The sequence below is a fragment of the Trifolium pratense genome, linkage group LG5 (genome assembly GCF_020283565.1).
Source record: "Trifolium pratense cultivar HEN17-A07 linkage group LG5, ARS_RC_1.1, whole genome shotgun sequence".
In the NCBI taxonomy this organism is placed as follows: domain Eukaryota; kingdom Viridiplantae; phylum Streptophyta; class Magnoliopsida; order Fabales; family Fabaceae; genus Trifolium; species Trifolium pratense.
In genome coordinates this window covers 55351076-55370276 of record NC_060063.1, presented here as the reverse complement: position 1 = coordinate 55370276, position 19201 = coordinate 55351076, and the positions used below count along the sequence as shown (strand labels likewise).

The 19201-nt window shown below is 33.3% G+C and overlaps 4 protein-coding genes across 4 annotated transcripts; 3 read left to right on the top strand and 1 right to left on the bottom strand.

Moving 5' to 3' along the window:
* Nucleotides 1-510: 510 nt before the first annotated feature.
* Nucleotides 511-10848, top strand: LOC123883325 (1-aminocyclopropane-1-carboxylate oxidase homolog 1-like). Its single transcript, XM_045932083.1, has 3 exons — nt 511-1156; nt 9901-10222; nt 10341-10848. Exons 1-3 carry the CDS (start codon nt 612-614, stop codon nt 10599-10601), a joined length of 1128 nt encoding a protein of 375 aa, XP_045788039.1. The 5' UTR covers nt 511-611; the 3' UTR covers nt 10602-10848.
* A 1088-nt stretch (nt 10849-11936) lies between these two features.
* Nucleotides 11937-14235, top strand: LOC123883324 (1-aminocyclopropane-1-carboxylate oxidase homolog 1-like). Its single transcript, XM_045932082.1, has 3 exons — nt 11937-12624; nt 13125-13446; nt 13797-14235. Exons 1-3 carry the CDS (start codon nt 12014-12016, stop codon nt 14058-14060), a joined length of 1197 nt encoding a protein of 398 aa, XP_045788038.1. The 5' UTR covers nt 11937-12013; the 3' UTR covers nt 14061-14235.
* An 89-nt stretch (nt 14236-14324) lies between these two features.
* On the top strand, nt 14325-16130 carry LOC123886927 (1-aminocyclopropane-1-carboxylate oxidase homolog 1-like). Its single transcript, XM_045936198.1, is given in 4 exon segments — nt 14325-14395; nt 14718-14837; nt 15261-15582; nt 15876-16130. Coding segments are annotated over 4 exon segments (768 nt in total).
* On the bottom strand, nt 15951-17831 carry LOC123883323 (hydroquinone glucosyltransferase-like). Its single transcript, XM_045932081.1, has one exon. The coding sequence runs from the start codon at nt 17748-17750 to the stop codon at nt 16353-16355; it is 1398 nt and encodes a 465-aa protein (XP_045788037.1). The 5' UTR covers nt 17751-17831; the 3' UTR covers nt 15951-16352.
* Nucleotides 17832-19201: the final 1370 nt, after the last annotated feature.

Here is a 19201-nt window from a genome sequence, read left to right as displayed (position 1 = left end):
TTTAATCTTATCTTTTCCTTATCCATATGGAAGTCCCAATTTTATTTTATTTTTGAGAGGTGGAGGAAGTCCCAGTTTTTCAATGGATTGTCCCAATCATGAAATTATCTCTTTGACTAATCAATTTAACTTTTGTCATTTGGAAGAATTGTTCTAGCTTAAAATTGAGAAGAATGCATCCATTTAATTTAAGGGTCTAATGGGGTCGGTTAATTTTCTCAATACACAAATTGACAAATTTGTTATCCACTATGTACCACCTATTATGGTGGTTCTTTTTTTTTGGTTTTCACACTGGTTTCTGGGGAAGGGGCGCTAGTAGTCCAGAGTTCGGAGTCAGTTCTGACATTAAGTGGTTCCGATCCCCTACCAAATGCTCAATTATGGTGGTCCATTTTAGCCACTACTCAATTATTGTGATTTTTTTCTGCGAAATTATTAGACACGACACTAAAGACGATATTGACATGTTAACATTAATATGTACACTGTCACATCTTCAGTCAGAATTATCAGTGCTACATAGTTTGAATCCTCCCACTTGATGGATGCAGGTCTATAAAGAGATTTAAACTTGAAAAACTGTATGCACAACAGGGATAAGGAAAAAAATGGAAATCTCTAAAACCAATGAAATTTCAGTGACAACAAAACATGACTATGATAGAATAAGTGAGCTCAAAGCATTTGATGACACAAAAGATGGTGTTAAAGGACTTGTTGATGCTTCTGTCACAAAAATCCCTCGCATGTTCTATCATGAATTCAACAAGGATGATTCATCTTCAACTTCAAGCAACATCACCAAACTTGATGTTCCTACTATTGATCTTGTTGATATTCATCAAGATCCAACCACAAGGAAAATAGTTGTCGAGAAAATTAGAGAAGCATCTGAAAAATGGGGTTTCTTTCAAATTGTTAATCATGGAATTGAAGTGAGTGTTTTGGATGAGATGAAGAATGGAGTGATTAGATTCTTTGAGCAAGATTCTGAAGTGAAACGAGAACTATACTCGCGTGAACCTTCGAGGCCTTTCATTTATACTAGCAACTTTGATCTTTATAATTCACCAGCTGCAAATTGGAGGGATACCTTTTATTGTATTATGGCTCCAAAATCTCCTAAACCAGAAGATTTGCCATCAGTGTGCAGGTATATATGTTAGATATAATCTTTAATTTTAGTAGAATATAACTTGTTGAAGCATAGTGATTATAGGGCACCAGCACTAAAAAGTTTAAGATATATTAAATCTTTGTCGTGGCACGATCCTTAACATTGCCGCGAAGTATGGTTAAATTGAAGGAAAATTGATACGATAAAAGCAGCGGAATTTTAAAATTTTCCTTTTGTGATCCTTACGAATGGTCATGAATTGTGTTTAGAGTTTTACCTTTTGGTTCGAAAACTCCCTTTAAATCACGAACGGCTATCGAACACTTCGAATCACGAACAAGGTCACGAACAAGAACCTCGAACCGTCACGAACAAGGTCACCACCAAGTCACCAACGAATTTGATCACAAGCGTTAAAGGTATAACGCCTCTAGCCAGTCCACACGAACAACAACCTTCAATGGAGTGCTAGCTCCAATGGTTTGAAAGGTTAGGAGAAAGGAGACACAAAATAAGGATTAGGGTTTTTCACAAAAACTCTAGAAAGGTGATTAGGGTTTCTCAAGAGAGGAGAGAACAAAGGCTCATGAGAATGAGTAACAAAATTGTGTCACTATTTCTCCTTACCACAAGGGTTCTATTTATAGAACCACTTGCCATGGCAAAATTACACTAAAGCCCTTTTAACTAAATGGGCTATAGTGGGCGCCATTCTCATGTAAATATGTCTAGTACATATTTGCACCCCCTTCTTGCTACATCATACCATATGATGTAATGCTCATTTTAATTACCATAATACCCTTATCATATTTCCTTATTTCTCCAAGGTGCACCGTACCTTACGGTGTTCCAATCTCACTAGATTGTTCTTATGTGTGTGACCCTGTAGGTTTCCGTAACATTGACAATTATAATAAATCACTATTTATTACAATAAACAGTGAGCGGTATCTAGCAACACATCACTGCTACTCAAGTTACGAGAAATTAACATGTGATCTAAACATAACCTCTTGTGATAATATCAGTGTGTATAATTACCCCTTTGCCCTTTATGTCTATATTGAACACAGAACATACTTGGTGTCATCTTTGTCCAGTTCAATATTGGGCCCATGACATTTATCCTGTTATGCAGGATTGGCAAATTCCATCTAGGTCACTACTGTCCCTCAGCATGCTTTGTGAAGTACCCATCAACTGCCTTTATGGTTATCCTGTTACGGACAACGTTAGATCAGCAACAAAGTACTTGACTCCACATCTAGGGTACAAAGTGGTTTCAGGTCTAAGGGCGGTTTACACCATTATCACCATGAGAGTAACTTATGACACTTTGCATAACTTTGCATGTAGTACTCTCATAGCGGGTCAATCCAGTATAAATATTACTCCTAATATTTATACCTACGTCAAGACTTGATAACTCCTTATCCCATGATCCATGAGATGTGATCATCAGTCTATCTTCATAATAGTCTTTATGCTTTAAGGTTATCCCCTTTACCTTAAAGCTCGACTACGGATACTTTAAGAATAGTGTCCTTATGTTTAATATTATCTCATGATTAAGTCACACTTAATTATTAAACGGACTTTCTATTCTAGGGACTTCATTATTTTGCAACCTTACAAATATAATAAAGAAATGCCATATTTATATTCAAACTCCTAAAGCAAATACTATGAAAATAGATTGGCTCTTAGGGCTTACTCCAACAATCTCCCACTAGCACTAAAGCCAATCTAGGTTTCTCTTAATACCTATAGACTTTGTATGCCCATCACGCTTCAACTGCGCAAGAGGCTTTGTTAGTGGATAAGGAACTATTTCCTATGTTGGTATCTTACGTATCTTCCAACGTTCTATTTCGATCTCTATCGAAATATATAAGTGTCTAAGTATATTCATGAATCGTCGGTGAGATCTATTTTCAAGTGTTCTTGCAAGATTAAACTATTACCATCACTAATGTGATTAATGTGACTTGTAACACCGGAAACATATCTTTAGCTCAATCATGAGCCAAACGATCCAATCTTAAATACTCAACTTATTTAACTGAAACAAACATATTACGAAGCTTATCTTATAGCTTTCAATGCTTGTATTCAGCCATGATATACAATACATTGGTATGGAACCTTCCTTCATTATAACTTCCTTATAATGATCCTTCCCATACCCATCTATTTCAAGAAATAGGCCTTAGTTCCTTTAAGGTCCTTAGGGATATTCTTGAAGGTAAGTTAGTGTCAAACACTAATTTCAATTTTGGTACATAGGTTATTCCTAACTCTTTAGGAATTCTTGCCTAAGTGTTTCATCAAGAGTTATTTTCCTAGTCATGTCTCACATGTATAAGAAAAATGTCTTGATGATTAATATGATATCAGATATTATCACTCCCACTAAAACTTTGTATGCACAAGATTTATATTTGTCCTTCATTTGTTTTCCACAAAACTTTCAAAAGGAACAAATATTCAAATTTATTCGATCTAATCAAAGTTAGATAGGTTTGTCCTTGTTAATTTGTTTTTCATAAAACTTCATAAAAGGAACAAACAATAATTTAATTTTCTGAGAACTCTATCTAATCAAAATTAGATAGCTACAAGTTATATACCTTTCTAGCATCATTTGGATCAACAAAACCCTTACGTATATGTCCAACGCATATATATGAGGTCATTCCAATTAAGGAATGCAACTTTGTTATCCATCTACCAAAACATGTAGTACAACATTTAGCAGAAGCAATCAAATATTATAAGGTATTCTTAATACCATCCATATCAGTGTTCAAAAAGAATACTCACTTTCATCGTATGAGTCTTACTCATCTTGAAGACATAACCATTATCTACATAAGGTTAGTGTATATGGATTCTGTATGAGATTTCATGGCATTTAGCCACTTCTCATAATCTAGATCGTCTTACGACCTTTTAGAAAGTCAAAGACTCATCTTCCATGAGAATCATATCACATTGCTGAGTCATGATAAAACCATACCTTGTAGCCATATGTGATATGTTAGACTTATCTTGGATTTGTGCAACTTTAAAACAATGGTTCTTCAACAACCTTGAGGAACCGGTTTGCATTCCCTTTTAAATAAATATGTTTTGTGGTACTTGAATTTATTCAAGTTCTATATCACTCCCACTGTCTCTTTTAGAGACACACTCCCACTAGAGGAATGTTTCAAACCTAGCAACAAAACAACCTTTTGTCCTTAAGAGTGATATAGGACCAATATCCCTTTCTTTAGGATATTTCCACTTATTCATTCATTCATTTGGAATTAGATTTATCTAATAAATTTTAATCCAAAATTCTCATAAAGACAAACTTGGTACTCTTACCTCCATATCGCATATGGTGTCTTTATGATCATTTTAAAAGGGAACTAATTGTGGGTGAAGATTAATTATAAGTAAAGAGATTTATAGAAAGAGTCAATATATAATTAAACTATCCTTAAATCATGTCAAACATGATGTGATAAAATAGTTATTATAGTCTTTTAATTAAGTATTTACTGATATGACTCATTCATATAACTTAAATACTTTTGTCGAGTTCTATTTTCTTCATTGTTGAATTTCTTTGACAAATTCAAAGATTTCTAATTGGTGTCATACACCTACCAACATCTAATGATTTTAATCATCAATGTTAATGAAGTAAAATAAACTCAATATACAAAATATGTTTAGTGGTCGACATACATCTCATGTATATTATTCAAATAGGTCATGCGTTATTTTATTGACACATCGAATATTTGTACTAAACAACAATGCTCTTGATATATTTAAGGTCCAAATCATATTTGGCTCTTATCACGATTGTTATAGATAACCCTATCAAGACCATGGAACCCTAGTCCATTACTTGACTTGGAGTAATAGTATAGAAAACTTTGCTTAAATGATAGGACCATTACTTGTCTTATCATTTAAGGCTACAATTCATATATTGTCAATACAAGATATACAATTGCTACTTCTATTACTAGATGGAATTCAATAACAATTATTTTGTTCCATTTCAAACTCGATTTTAAGTCATTGCATAAGCTCTCATTATCAATGAAACAATTTTCATTCTAGATATGGGTTGACTTAAAATTATAGCCAATGTTCTAATTCTTTAAGCATCTCTATTTTCGAAAAATTGAGATTCAACATCTTGTATCATATACTTTTGATGTAGAAATAGAAATTTTGACTTTCTATAACAATATGTGCATTATTGAAGTCTCACTTCATACTTTTGGTTTGACTCTTCCAAGAACTATTTACGTCATTTTTATTTAATGGTCTAACCATAGCCGTTCTACTTTGACAACCATTTTGTACTATTCAAATAAGAGGAATATAAATCTTATTTATATTATATCTCAAATCTTTGATAGTGCAAATTAATTCTCATTCAACTCAACAAATTCCGGTAGATATTCAAAACAATTTTGTCTATATCTATTCCATTATAATTTGTTAGATTGATCCTATGACCAACTTTTTGATCCATTGAGAAATTTATCATACTCTAAAGTTCCTTCAAAAGGATCTTACTTGAGATTAAATGATCACATCATTTATTATATATTCTATATCTAGACGTCAACTTGATGCTTCTAACAAGTATCCCTTTTCCAATCTAGTTATGGTAGGTTGTTCACAGTTTATAGTTCAAGACTTATAGTTTTCTCGCATTTGAGAACAATTCTCAATTTGTACCAATACAGAAACTCCTTTCTGAAAATCTTGTCCTTCATAAGGACAACTTAATATGTATTGTATTTCGAAATTCTAATTACAAAGATATGTAAGATATTATGACTAAATCATATTTAATTTGGTCTTTAATTAAATACGCTCCCTCACTATTTTACTCAAAACAAATGACCCTCGACATTTGATTCGGAAAATCCCGTTGGAAGATTTTCTAGTGAGAATGAGATCCATTTTCACTTCGTTTTAAGTCAGCGTTGGGCTGATTACACAAAACTTAGTTATTTAGGTAGGAAACTCCTTCCCAATTGTATCTCATACAACTCTCATATCCTTTCTATTGGGTGAATAACACTTATTCTAATCCATCATATGGAATAACCCAATACTTGCTTCTAAAGTCATATAATCTTATTATATTTTCTTTAGTTAAGTTAGACCCATTAAATAGCGATCGGATAAATAAATTACCTCACCGCAACTTATCAATATTGACAATGCACTTCGCGTTGGCAAAACCTACATTGATCGATATTGATCTTGAAGGGCGCTATTCGTTGGAAAGCAATAAAACTTAATATTAATTCCTTTGAGGGCTTTTATAATTAATTTGATCTCACCTTACCACGGCTTACATACAATGACGTCACTCCATACATAACATGCATCAACATACATAATATAATAAAATGAAACAGTATGGCCCATAGCGCATTTGTTCTCCCAAGCCAATGAGAGAACCTAATCTAACCTAAAACGATCTATACTTCTCCAAGCATGATCTCCAAGGTTGACCTCCATTGTTCTTCTTCTTCATAATATTACATAATAATATAAAAGAATACTCGTTTTACATACGAGGGAGTGGATGAGAAGAGAATATAGAGAATAGAGATAAGGCACGACACGCAGGCCGTATTTAAAAACCAAATGCAATAAAATAAATAAACTAAGGCCATAACCGATCATCAAATATAATAATAACAAACAAACTTTATTATTATTAAAGTCTCATAATTAATTAAATCCGGCGATTGATCAAATCAGGTAAGTTTGATTCAAATATTTAATTCACAATTAAATATTTCGAATCAAAATTTGCTAAAATAAATAACATTATTTTAAAGTAGAATTAAATCTTTTGACAATTCTCCAAATATGGAAAATTATTTAATCAAAACCTTTTTGAATAAAATATTTCCAAAATTGGTAATATTATCTTTTAAAACAATTTTAAAAGATATTTCTAGAGATTTGAAACGATTTCATAATTAAATATATTTGTCAAATATGGAAAATTATTTAATCAAAATCCTTTTGAATAAAATATTTCCAAAATTGATGATATTATCTTTTAAAACAATTTTAAAAGATATTTCTAGAATTTTGAAACGATTTCAAAATTAAATATATTTATCATCTACTTTTCGCATCAACACTTGATACGTTTTGCAAATCCTAATTTTAATGACACAACATTTGTGCAACCCTTTCATGCCGTCAAAATTCCTTATGACCAAATTCAATCCAATTGATCAACATGTCATTGTTTCACCATACAAATGTCGGATTCCGAAACAAATGAACACGGCTCGCTTTAATTGAATAACTTTCATAATAATTTTAACGAAATTACTAACGGTATATCACATACACCATTTGGCATTACGGTTACTTATATCATATATAAGTTTATGGCCGTTCTTGATTGTGTAACCTTAGGACAATTAACATATCGCATGCTTCACCATACAAGTGTCGGATTCCGAAGCCGTTTCAATGTTAATTACCCAATTCATACACAAAACTTACATCACATGTAAGTATTGACCGTTCTTGTTCGTGTAACCTTAGGACAATCAACATATCGCATGCTCCACCATACAAGTGTCGGATTCCGGAGCCGTTTCAATGTTAATCATCCAATTTATACACAAACAACCGTCAAATTTTAATTACTCGATTTTAATCTTTTATTAACTGTTTTAATCATATTAAAACTGAATTCATGAATTTAAACAAACATCAATTCATGGTTTCGTAAGTGGCTCTGATACCACTGAAGGAAAATTGATACGATAAAAGCAGCGGAATTTTAAAATTTTCCTTTTGTGATCCTTACGAATGGTCATGAATTGTGTTTAGAGTTTTACCTTTTGGTTCGAAAACTCCCTTTAAATCACGAACGGCTATCGAACACTTCGAATCACGAACAAGGTCACGAACAAGAACCTCGAACCGTCACGAACAAGGTCACCACCAAGTCACCAACGAATTTGATCACAAGCGTTAAAGGTATAACGCCTCTAGCCAGTCCACACGAACAACAACCTTCAATGGAGTGCTAGCTCCAATGGTTTGAAAGGTTAGGAGAAAGGAGGCACAAAATAAGGATTAGGGTTTTTCACAAAAACTCTAGAAAGGTGATTAGGGTTTCTCAAGAGAGGAGAGAACAAAGGCTCATGAGAATGAGTAACAAAATTGTGTCACTATTTCTCCTTACCACAAGGGTTCTATTTATAGAACCACTTGCCATGGCAAAATTACACTAAAGCCCTTTTAACTAAATGGGCTATAGTGGGCGCCATTCTCATGTAAATATGTCTAGTACATATTTGCACCCCCTTCTTGCTACATCATACCATATGATGTAATGCTCATTTTAATTACCATAATACCCTTATCATATTTCCTTATTTCTCCAAGGTGCACCGTACCTTACGGTGTTCCAATCTCACTAGATTGTTCTTATGTGTGTGACCCTGTAGGTTTCCGTAACATTGACAATTATAATAAATCACTATTTATTACAATAAACAGTGAGCGGTATCTAGCAACACATCACTGCTACTCAAGTTACGAGAAATTAACATGTGATCTAAACATAACCTCTTGTGATAATATCAGTGTGTATAATTACCCCTTTGCCCTTTATGTCTATATTGAACACAGAACATACTTGGTGTCATCTTTGTCCAGTTCAATATTGGGCCCATGACATTTATCCTGTTATGCAGGATTGGCAAATTCCATCTAGGTCACTACTGTCCCTCAGCATGCTTTGTGAAGTACCCATCAACTGCCTTTATGGTTATCCTGTTACGGACAACGTTAGATCAGCAACAAAGTACTTGACTCCACATCTAGGGTACAAAGTGGTTTCAGGTCTAAGGGCGGTTTACACCATTATCACCATGAGAGTAACTTATGACACTTTGCATAACTTTGCATGTAGTACTCTCATAGCGGGTCAATCCAGTATAAATATTACTCCTAATATTTATACCTACGTCAAGACTTGATAACTCCTTATCCCATGATCCATGAGATGTGATCATCAGTCTATCTTCATAATAGTCTTTATGCTTTAAGGTTATCCCCTTTACCTTAAAGCTCGACTACGGATACTTTAAGAATAGTGTCCTTATGTTTAATATTATCTCATGATTAAGTCACACTTAATTATTAAACGGACTTTCTATTCTAGGGACTTCATTATTTTGCAACCTTACAAATATAATAAAGAAATGCCATATTTATATTCAAACTCCTAAAGCAAATACTATGAAAATAGATTGGCTCTTAGGGCTTACTCCAACATAAATGTTATTGATACTGCCCCAATCAAGGTCACAAAGACATTAAAAACTTCGGTATCACGGTTTAGATTGCAGTCGCAGAGTTTTTTTTTTTTTTTTTTTCAAAAAAAAAATTGATTAGGATTAGCCAATTGTATTTACGTCTCTTACTCCAAACTCCAAAGCGACAATATTACAACTTGTGTTCAAATACAACGGTCTAATTTACAAAATTACCCTTGAACTATGAGCCTTGCTCAGCAACTTGTCATACTTAACAATATCATATCTTTGTAACATATTTTGATAATAACTTAGATTAAACAAGTTTAGGGCCAAACCAATTGCAAACATGAAATTTTAAGGCCAAACCACGTTTGACTTTTGCAAACGCGCGTTTGAAGCGTTCTAAAACCTAACGAGTACTAAGATATTATGCCCATATGATTGCAGAGATATAATACTGGAATACACAAAACAAGTTATGAAACTGGGAAATGTGCTGTTTGAGTTATTATCAGAAGCACTTGGACTGAATCCAAACTATTTAAATGAAATGAGATGCAATGAGGGACATGCAATTGTTTGCAATTACTATCCTTCTTGTCCTGAACCAGAACTGACTTTGGGATTAACCAAACATACTGATGATGACTTTATCACTATGCTTCTACAAGATCATATTGGTGGCCTCCAAGTTCTTCATGAAAATAGTTGGGTTGATGTATCACCTGTTCCTGGTGCTCTAGTCATCAACATTGGTGATCTTCTACAGGTGATTTTTATCGAGATTAATTTTGATGCATTATCGGTATAAACTTTTTTCTGTTGATTAACTAATTAACAAATTTTCTGTCAAAAAAAGAACTAATTAACCAATCTGTTGAAAACAGCTTATAACAAATGATAAATTCAAGAGTGTTGAGCACAGAGTGGTGGCAAACCATGTAGGTCCAAGAGTATCAGTTGCAAACTTTTATAGCACAAGTTATCAGCCATCAACAAGGATTTATGGTCCTATAAAGGAATTACTATCAGAAGATAATCCTCCAAAATACAAGGAAACTACAGTTCAGAATTTTGTTGAATTCTCCATGGGAAAAGGCCTTGATGGAACTTCTGCTTTGCCATATTTCAAGATTGGAAGTTTCTGATGCACACACAACAACTGTGGTTTAACATGCGTACAATATAATTAAAAGAACTTTGTAAAATTTACTTCTTTTGTGTTAACTTCCTTAGCAAGCAAAAGAAGTAAATGTGTGTAGAGATAGAGACTATTACTCCTGTCTTTCCTATTTGTGAAAAAGTTGTTAAAAAATACCTATTTGTGAAAAAGTTGTTAAAAAAATACTCCCTACTTCAAGTAATGTAGATCAGATTAGTTAATTATTCGATGAATCTGAAAAGTCTAGTTTTTTGCGTATATTTGAAACCAAGGAGAATAATGATCAATTTTAATTAATTTTTAAAGCAATATTAATTGATTTTTGAATTGTATTTTGGGAAATTCTATGGTACATCTATCAAATTTCAATGCACCGGTACAATAGATCACTAAAGTACTAGGTAAATGAATATTTTTTTGAAAGAAATCATTTTTCTATTATTTAAAATATTATAATAACTAAATATTATTTATCAAAATTGTAAAAAAAAATTTATATATTTTTGAATTTGTTATCACTCATAATAGTTATTATTGAATTTTTTTATGAGAAAATGTAAAAAAGTTAGCATAATGCTAGTGTTTTGAAAAGTTATTATTGAACTCGTGTTTTTTCTTATGAAATTATCATTTATGAAATACAATCGACATATAGTGTTTTGATTCATAAAATAATCGTTAATACAGTAATTATTTGATCTAATATACCGGTACATTAAAATTTGATAGATGTACCGTAGAAGCTTCCTTGTATTTTCTAACAATTTTTTTTTATAACAATTGTACTTTCTAATTAATGTTGCTTATGTGAAATGGTTAAATGAATCACTTCACTTATTGCAAACCAGAAGAGATATTATTTAATCTTATCTTTTCCTTATCCATATGGAAGTCCCAATTTTATTTTATTTTATTTTTGAGAGGTAGAGGAAGTCCCAATTTTTCAATGGATTGTCCCAATCATGAAAATCGGTCCGTTTTTTTTGTTTTTTTGAATGTCTAATGGGGGCGGTTCATTTTCTCAATACACAAATTGTCAAATTTGTTGAACACTAGTATGTACCAATTATTATGGTGGTCCATTTTAGCCCTCGCTCAATTATTGTGATTTTGTATCTTCAAGATATCGACCGACTATGAATGTGAAGAACGATTGTTTTATAAGAGAGATGACTTGTATGTCGCGTCTCCCTCTTTTATTATCCTGAGAGCATTTGAGCCGATCTCGAACTTCCCCGGACTCCCCAACATACACTAAACAAGATACTGATGTGTTAATATATACTAATAATAAGTTTTTTAAAATTGGTATAATTGAAGGTAAATCACATGTGCTATGTCGGATACCAGACATGATTTCGATCAGAAGTGTCGGTGCTACATAATACATATCACATAATGGATGCACATCCACAAAGAGATTTAAAATTGAAAAACTGTATCCACAACAGTGATAAGGAAAAAAAAATGGAAATCTCTAAAAACAATGAAACTTCAGTGACAACAAAACATGACTATGATAGAGCAAGTAAGCTCAAAGCATTTGATGAAACAAAAGATGGTGTTAAAGGACTTGTTGATGCTTCTGTCACAAAAATTCCTCGCATGTTCCATCATAAATTCGACAAGGATTCATCTTCAACTTCAACCAACGTCAACAAACTTGTTGTTCCTTCTGTTGATCTTGTTGATATTCATCAAGATCCAACAAGAAGGAAAATAGTTGTTGATAAAATTAGAGAAGCATCTGAGAAATGGGGTTTCTTTCAAATTGTTAATCATGGAATTGAAGTGAGTGTTTTGGATGAGATGAAGAATGGAGTGATTAGATTCTATGAGCAAGATTCTGAGGTGAAACGAGAACTATACTCTCGTGAACCTTTGAGGCCTTTGGTTTATAATAGCAACTATGATCTTTATAGTTCACCTGCTGCTTGTTGGAGGGATACCTTTTATTGTTTTATGGCTCCGAAATTTCCAAAACCAGAAGATTTGCCATCAGTATGCAGGTATGTTAGATATAATCTTCAAGTTTAAGCTTAATGACTATAATAAATCTTTGTCGTGTCACAATCCTTAATATTGCCGTGAAGTATGGCTAAATATGATTGATATAGCCTAAATTGTAGTCGCAAAGACATTAAAGACTTCGAGCCCTATTCTGGTTACAGAGTGCGGGTAGCCGACAAGTAGGTTAGCAAACAGGTGAATCAATAGGCTTTGCTCCTGCTGGAGCTTCCAGGAGAGAAAGAGTACTGGCCTGAAAAATAATTGATTAGGATTAGTCTCCGACTATAGAGCGACGACAGTACATTTCTATTATTCAAGCTTAGAGTTTACAGACTACAACTAGTGTTCAAAATTACCCCTAAACAATGAGCTCCGCTCGAGCGACTTGTCAATTTATCACCAAACCTCGAGTCATACCTAATAACAATATCGTATCTTTATAACAGATTTTGATAACAGCTGAGATTAAACCTGAGATATTATGTGCATATGGTTGCAGAGATATAATGCTGGAATACACAAAACAAGTTATGAAACTGGGAAATGTATTATTTGAGTTATTATCAGAAGCACTTGGACTGAATCCAAACTATTTAGGTGAAATGAGATGCAATGAGGGACTTGCAATTGTTTGCCATTACTATCCTTCTTGTCCTGAACCAGAACTGACTTTGGGATTAACCAAACATACTGATAATGACTTTATCACTGTCGTTCTACAAGATCATATTGGTGGCCTCCAAGTTCTTCATGAAAATAGTTGGGTTGATGTATCACCTGTTCCTGGTGCTCTAGTCATCAACATTGGTGATCTTCTACAGGTAATTTTTATCGAGATTCGTTTTGATGGATCGTCAGTGTAAAACTTTTTACACTGTCAGTTAATCACAATTCATCATTTTTTTTTTGTTTACAATGGAGCTGAGGATCGAACCCAGAACCTCTAGCATATTACTCAAATCCCTCACCACTATACCAATCATCGTGGCTTCAATTCATCATTTTTATTTGGATAATTTCTTGTGATTGACCAGACTTTATTTACTTCGCGACCGAACTCAGAATTATAAGACCCTTTCCCTTAGGAACCAGAAGGTTAACCCCAGTAAAAAAAAGCATGAATATTTACCTTTTTTGTTGATTAACTAATTAACAAATTTGTTGAAAACAGCTTATAACAAATGACAAATTCAAGAGTGTTGAGCACAGAGTCGTGGCAAACCATGTAGGTCCTAGAGTATCAGTTGCAAGCTTTTATAGCACAAGTTTTCAGCCATCAACAAGGCTTTATGGTCCTATAAAAGAATTAGTATCAGAAGATAGTCCTCCAAAGTACAAGGAAACTACAGTTCAGGATTATGTTGAATTCTCCATGGCAAGAGGCCTTGATGGAACTTCTCCTCTGCCATATTTCAAGATTGGAAATGTGGTTTAACTTGTTTACAATATAATTAAAAGAACTTTGTAAAATTTTCTTTGCTATATTTGTATAAGTAATTAAGATTATAAGAACACAAACCTACTTTGCTATATTTGTATAACTTCTATTTGTACACATTTTCTATCTGCTATTATTGATAGCTTTTTCTATTTACAGCTTAAATTTGTCACTTTCTTTGTTATTTTCATTCTTTTGTGTTAACTTCCTTGGCAAGTAAAAGATGTAATGTGTGTAGAGATAGAGACTCATGCTCAAAAAATGGAAAACAAGTCAAAGCACAAAGCTGGCCTTATCCTTTCTCTTGTGGGTCAAACTGACGGGGTTAGACAGTGTACCCTCTCCTCATATTTTGATACCATTTTATTTTTATTATCTTAGCTCTTTAATTCGTTGAATTTTCCGAACAATTTATTTTTAAGTGAAATTCATTAACCATTTTAATAAAATCAATTGATTTTTTAAAATATTTTGTTTACTATGATATTGATACGAAGTTTCCACCGCCGTTAACGATAACTAATCTTCATCAGAGAACTTGTGGGACACACAAGGTGGATTCTCCCACCTTTACATTCACATTCAACTCACTTGTAAGTAAAATCAATTTTTTTACCGCACAACCAATCATGCACTTAATAATTGTGTTCCAAGTTTAATCCATAAAAGTAATTTTGATCTTTATAGCTCACCAGCACTCACTTGGAGGGATACTTTTATGTGTTACTTGACTCCTGATACTCCCAAGCCAGCAGATTTTCCTGCAGTGTGCAGGTATGTATACATGCATGTGTAGATAGATAGATAGATAGATAGATAGATAGATAGATAGATAGATAGATAGATTATCTTAAATGAAAGCCGAGATATTGAGCTCAAGTGGTTAATGAGTTCCCCTTAGGGTGAATCGTTTAGGAGAACCTGAGTTCGATTCCTGGTGGAAACAATTATCGGCCAGTCTTTACTTACCTCGCAGTCGAACTCTAAATTACCGGAACCTCTTCTTCTAGGAGCCAGATGTTTAATAAAAAGAAAAATCTTAAATTAAAGTGGAATTTCACATTTATGTTTGCCCCAATTTTTTATTTTAAGGCATACATAACACCTATATTGGATACAAATCTCAATTAAGCTGTATAGAATTTAAAATCAGTAAAACAAATGAAGTATATACATCAACTAATTCTTGTATTGCAGAGATATACTGCTGGGATATGGAAAACACATGATGAACTTAGGGACATTACTGTTTGAGTTATTGTCAGAAGCTTTAGGTTTGAATCCAAACCATTTGAAAGATATGGGTTGTGCTGAGGGGATTATCGCTCGCGACCAGTACTATCCACCTTGTCCGGAACCAGAATTAACCATTGGAATAAACAAGCATTCTGATGATGATTTCCTCACAGTTGTTCTCCAAGATCATATTGGTGGACTCCAAGTTCTTCATCAAGATAAATGGGTTGATGTAACACCTATACCTGATGCTTTGGTTGTTAATATTGGTGATCTTTTGCAGGCAAGTTTTATGTATGCTTATGTGCATATTTTTATAACATGAACCAAATTACCATGAAACTTTTTACTCCCTCTGATCTTATATAAGCAAATATTCATTTTTCAGATAATTGAATAACTGATGTACTTGGTCTCTATATGGTCTATAGACCAGATACATCGATCAATTATTCAATGAATCTGAAAACGGAATATTTACTTATAGATGAGACCGGAGAGAGTAAACGTTTATGTATTATTTGTATAACGACTTATGGATAAAGATATAGCTAATTATTGTATTTTGAATTATAGCTTATAACAAATGATAGATTCAAGAGTGTTGAACACAGAGTACTTGCAAAGGAACTAAAAAGGTTATGATAATTCTGTACAGGTTATGATAATTCATCCTCAAAACTCTATGGACCTATAAAGGAACTAAAAGAAAAACATAAATCATTTGATTACGCTCATAAAGAAAAACAGGGAAACAAAAACAAAAAAGAAAACATAAATCATTCTCTAAGGAAGATCAACGATGCCTTCAAGTGGAGAAGCATTTATTGACAGATCAACATTTGATTACGCTCCAAGCTTGGCTAAGAAATCAGCTAATTTGTTACCTTGTCTGAGGGTGTGGCTAAGAGTAACAATACTTTGGGAAAGCAAATCCTTTATGTCTTGGATCAACGCAATATATACATGAAACTTGACGGAGGGACATTGAATAAGGTATGCAGAGTAATGAATCCTAGTAGCAAACCAGCTCATCAATTGCCAATTCTTTTCCTACACCAACTTTTTCCACTTGAGTGCTAATTGAGAAATAGTCTTTGTAGAAGACCCATCTTCTTTGACTGCATTAGAAGCAGCTTCTTTTAACTCCTTCATATTTTTGCGCAAATTCTCGCCTTCTTCTCCTTCCATGAGACACTTGATCACCTTAGCAACCTCGACCCTTTCCACAATGTCATTTTCATTAACTTTTGGCCTTAATCCCACTTTCATGCCTTCACTCAACAAAACCGCATTCATTTTCTGCTCAGCAAATAGAGGCCATGTGATTATTGGTACACCATGCACCACACTCTCGAGGATTGAATTCCAGCCACAATGAGTCAAGAACCCACCAATTGATCGGTGACTAAGGATTTGAATTTGGGGTGCCCATGATGGAATCACGAAACCTTTCTCCTTGTTTCTCTCCAAAAACCCAGAAGGTAAAAATTGCAAAGGGTCAACATCATTTTGTGCCGAAAGATATGCAGCATTGACTGAACTACTTGGTGCTCTTACTACCCATAAGAACTTATGATTACTCAACTCCAAACCCAAAGCCAGCTCAACAATTTGTTCCTGTGAAAGTGTACCCCCACTCCCAAAAGACACATACAAAACTGAACAAGATTGTTGTTTGTCCAACCATGACAGACACTCCAACCCTTTAGCATCAACATAACTTGTTATTGTTTGGATGATTGGTCCAACAGGATAAACAGAAGGGTTGCCCTCATTAAGTGCTTTTATAGGGCCCCTTTCCATTTCTAAGAAGCTATTAACAAGAATACCATCCGCAATACCATAAAGCTTAACTATTTGAAGGAAATGTTTGTAATCTTGACTTGATCTATCTTGAAGATGGGTAGAGAGATCCCTCCCATGAAGTGGTACACAACCTGGTAATTTTATAGGTTTTGGTAGATCTTTGAACTCACATAACGTTTCCTCATCCAACTTAGGCAAATAGAAGCTCAAAGACAGTGTAGTAGCTGATACAGGGGAGTATATATAGGATAACATATTCAATTCCTTAGCAAAGACTAGTGCTTTAACAGCTAAAGGATCAACCACCAAGGCCACAAGGGGAGCCCTTAAAGATAAGGAGTTCAAGGCCTGATTTAAATAAGGTAGAGAGTGAAGAATTGTGAGTTGAATGCTCTCTATGACAGAACTCCCTTGTGGTAGGTCATTGGGGTTCAAAGGTGGAAGAAAAGTGTAGTTGATGTTTGAGGGAAGAGTTTCAAGGATAGATTTTGAGGCACTTGAGAGAGACCCAAGTGTGGGAATGAAACATGTGACATGAAAGTCTGGATGGTGTTGAACAAGTTGCTTGGAAAAATGAAGAATAGGCACTAAATGGCTATGCCCAACACCTGGAACAACTGCAATGTGAACTGTTTTCTCCATGGAAATTTGTTGTTTAGTACAGCTTATCTTGTTAAGTGCTTTTGTGTTTTGTGTAGAACTTGTGAAAGGAAAATAAATAGAGAATGGAACTAACGTAGCAATAGTATATAGTATATATGCATCATCAAATGGATCACAACAACATCAACCCGTTTTTATTAAAATTAAAAGCCACAATTGATTGTAGCCCACAAAATATTAGAAAATATTATAACATGTATGTCCTACAATGACAGCAAGCATCATTGTGTACATCATATGATTGGGAAATTTGACCACACATGTTGGGACCAGGGTTTACCACCGTTCAAAAATAACGCAGTAACACGCAGTAATTGATCTCGTCCATTAATTTCACATCGAATGTCTATGAATACATATGCATCAAAATGATTTTGACCATTCATTTAAATCAGATGGTTGATATTGTAAATGTGTTAACGCTGATTACCAAAAATAAATAAATAAAAACATTAGCTGTTTATTAATTAGCCCTTGCTAATCGCATGGTTACCAAAAATAAATAAAAAAGAAAAACGTTGTGCGTGATCTGTAGAATAAAAATCTCAATATATATATTTTTTTTACACAAAATCTCAATATATATTAATATTAAAGATACGGGAAAAAAATATTAGGAGGGTATCCAACGTGAAAATTATTCTATAGTTTTCAAACAAAACAAAAACAGTCAAAACAATATTAATATGCTCGGTTTTATATTGGTTTGGTCTGGTGGTATTGGCTTGAAAGTTGAGAGTGTGCTCCTCCTTAAAGTTTTAGGTTTAATTTTTTTTTGTGCTAATTTAGGTGGATTTATTTAGCTTCTTAAAAAAAATGAATACTTTTTGAAAAAAATTCCTATATCTTGTAAAATTTAAGTTTATACTAGTACAGCTTATCTTGTTAAGTGCTTTTGTGTTTTGTGTAGAACTTGTGAAAGGAAAATAAATAGAGAATGGAACTAACGTAGCAATTAGTATGTATGTATGTCCTACAATAACGCAATAACATGCAGTAATTGATCTCGTCCATTAATTTCACATCGAATGTCTATGAATACATATGCATCAAAATGATTTTGACCATCTTTTATTTATCTTTTACTAGTAAAATGAATGTTGTGTTGCTCATAAGCAAGCATTGTGATGATGTGGCATGCTTTAGAAAGCTTCTCATATGTATTTAAAATTTGTCCCACAATTTATTTTGTGTGTCAATTCATCTTCCAAAGTAATTATCTATATGTTATAATAATAATGGTTCCCAATAATAATGAAAGAAAAAAAAGAAAAAAAGATCAAATTACAAAAGAACAGTGAATAGATATATGTTCTTTCATATTTTACACTACCAAACATAAAATATGACACTCTATAAGAAAAGTTTACAATTTCTATTAAAACATTTTCATCATCTCTTTTTTAAATCATTTTAATTATCAAATTATC

Excerpts from the sequence above, each read along its gene's own strand:
- LOC123883324 (XM_045932082.1), top strand. The coding sequence starts at position 12,014 with ATGGATGCACATCCACAAAGAGATTTAAAATTGAAAAACTGTATCCAC. Across the intron at positions 12,625-13,124 it reads GATTTGCCATCAGTATGCAG|AGATATAATGCTGGAATACA; the intron begins GTATGTTAGATA and ends ATATGGTTGCAG. Across the intron at positions 13,447-13,796 it reads ACATTGGTGATCTTCTACAG|CTTATAACAAATGACAAATT; the intron begins GTAATTTTTATC and ends TGTTGAAAACAG.
- LOC123883325 (XM_045932083.1), top strand. The coding sequence starts at position 612 with ATGGAAATCTCTAAAACCAATGAAATTTCAGTGACAACAAAACATGAC. Across the intron at positions 1,157-9,900 it reads GATTTGCCATCAGTGTGCAG|AGATATAATACTGGAATACA; the intron begins GTATATATGTTA and ends ATATGATTGCAG. Across the intron at positions 10,223-10,340 it reads ACATTGGTGATCTTCTACAG|CTTATAACAAATGATAAATT; the intron begins GTGATTTTTATC and ends TGTTGAAAACAG.
- LOC123883323 (XM_045932081.1), bottom strand. The coding sequence starts at position 17,750 with ATGGAGAAAACAGTTCACATTGCAGTTGTTCCAGGTGTTGGGCATAGC.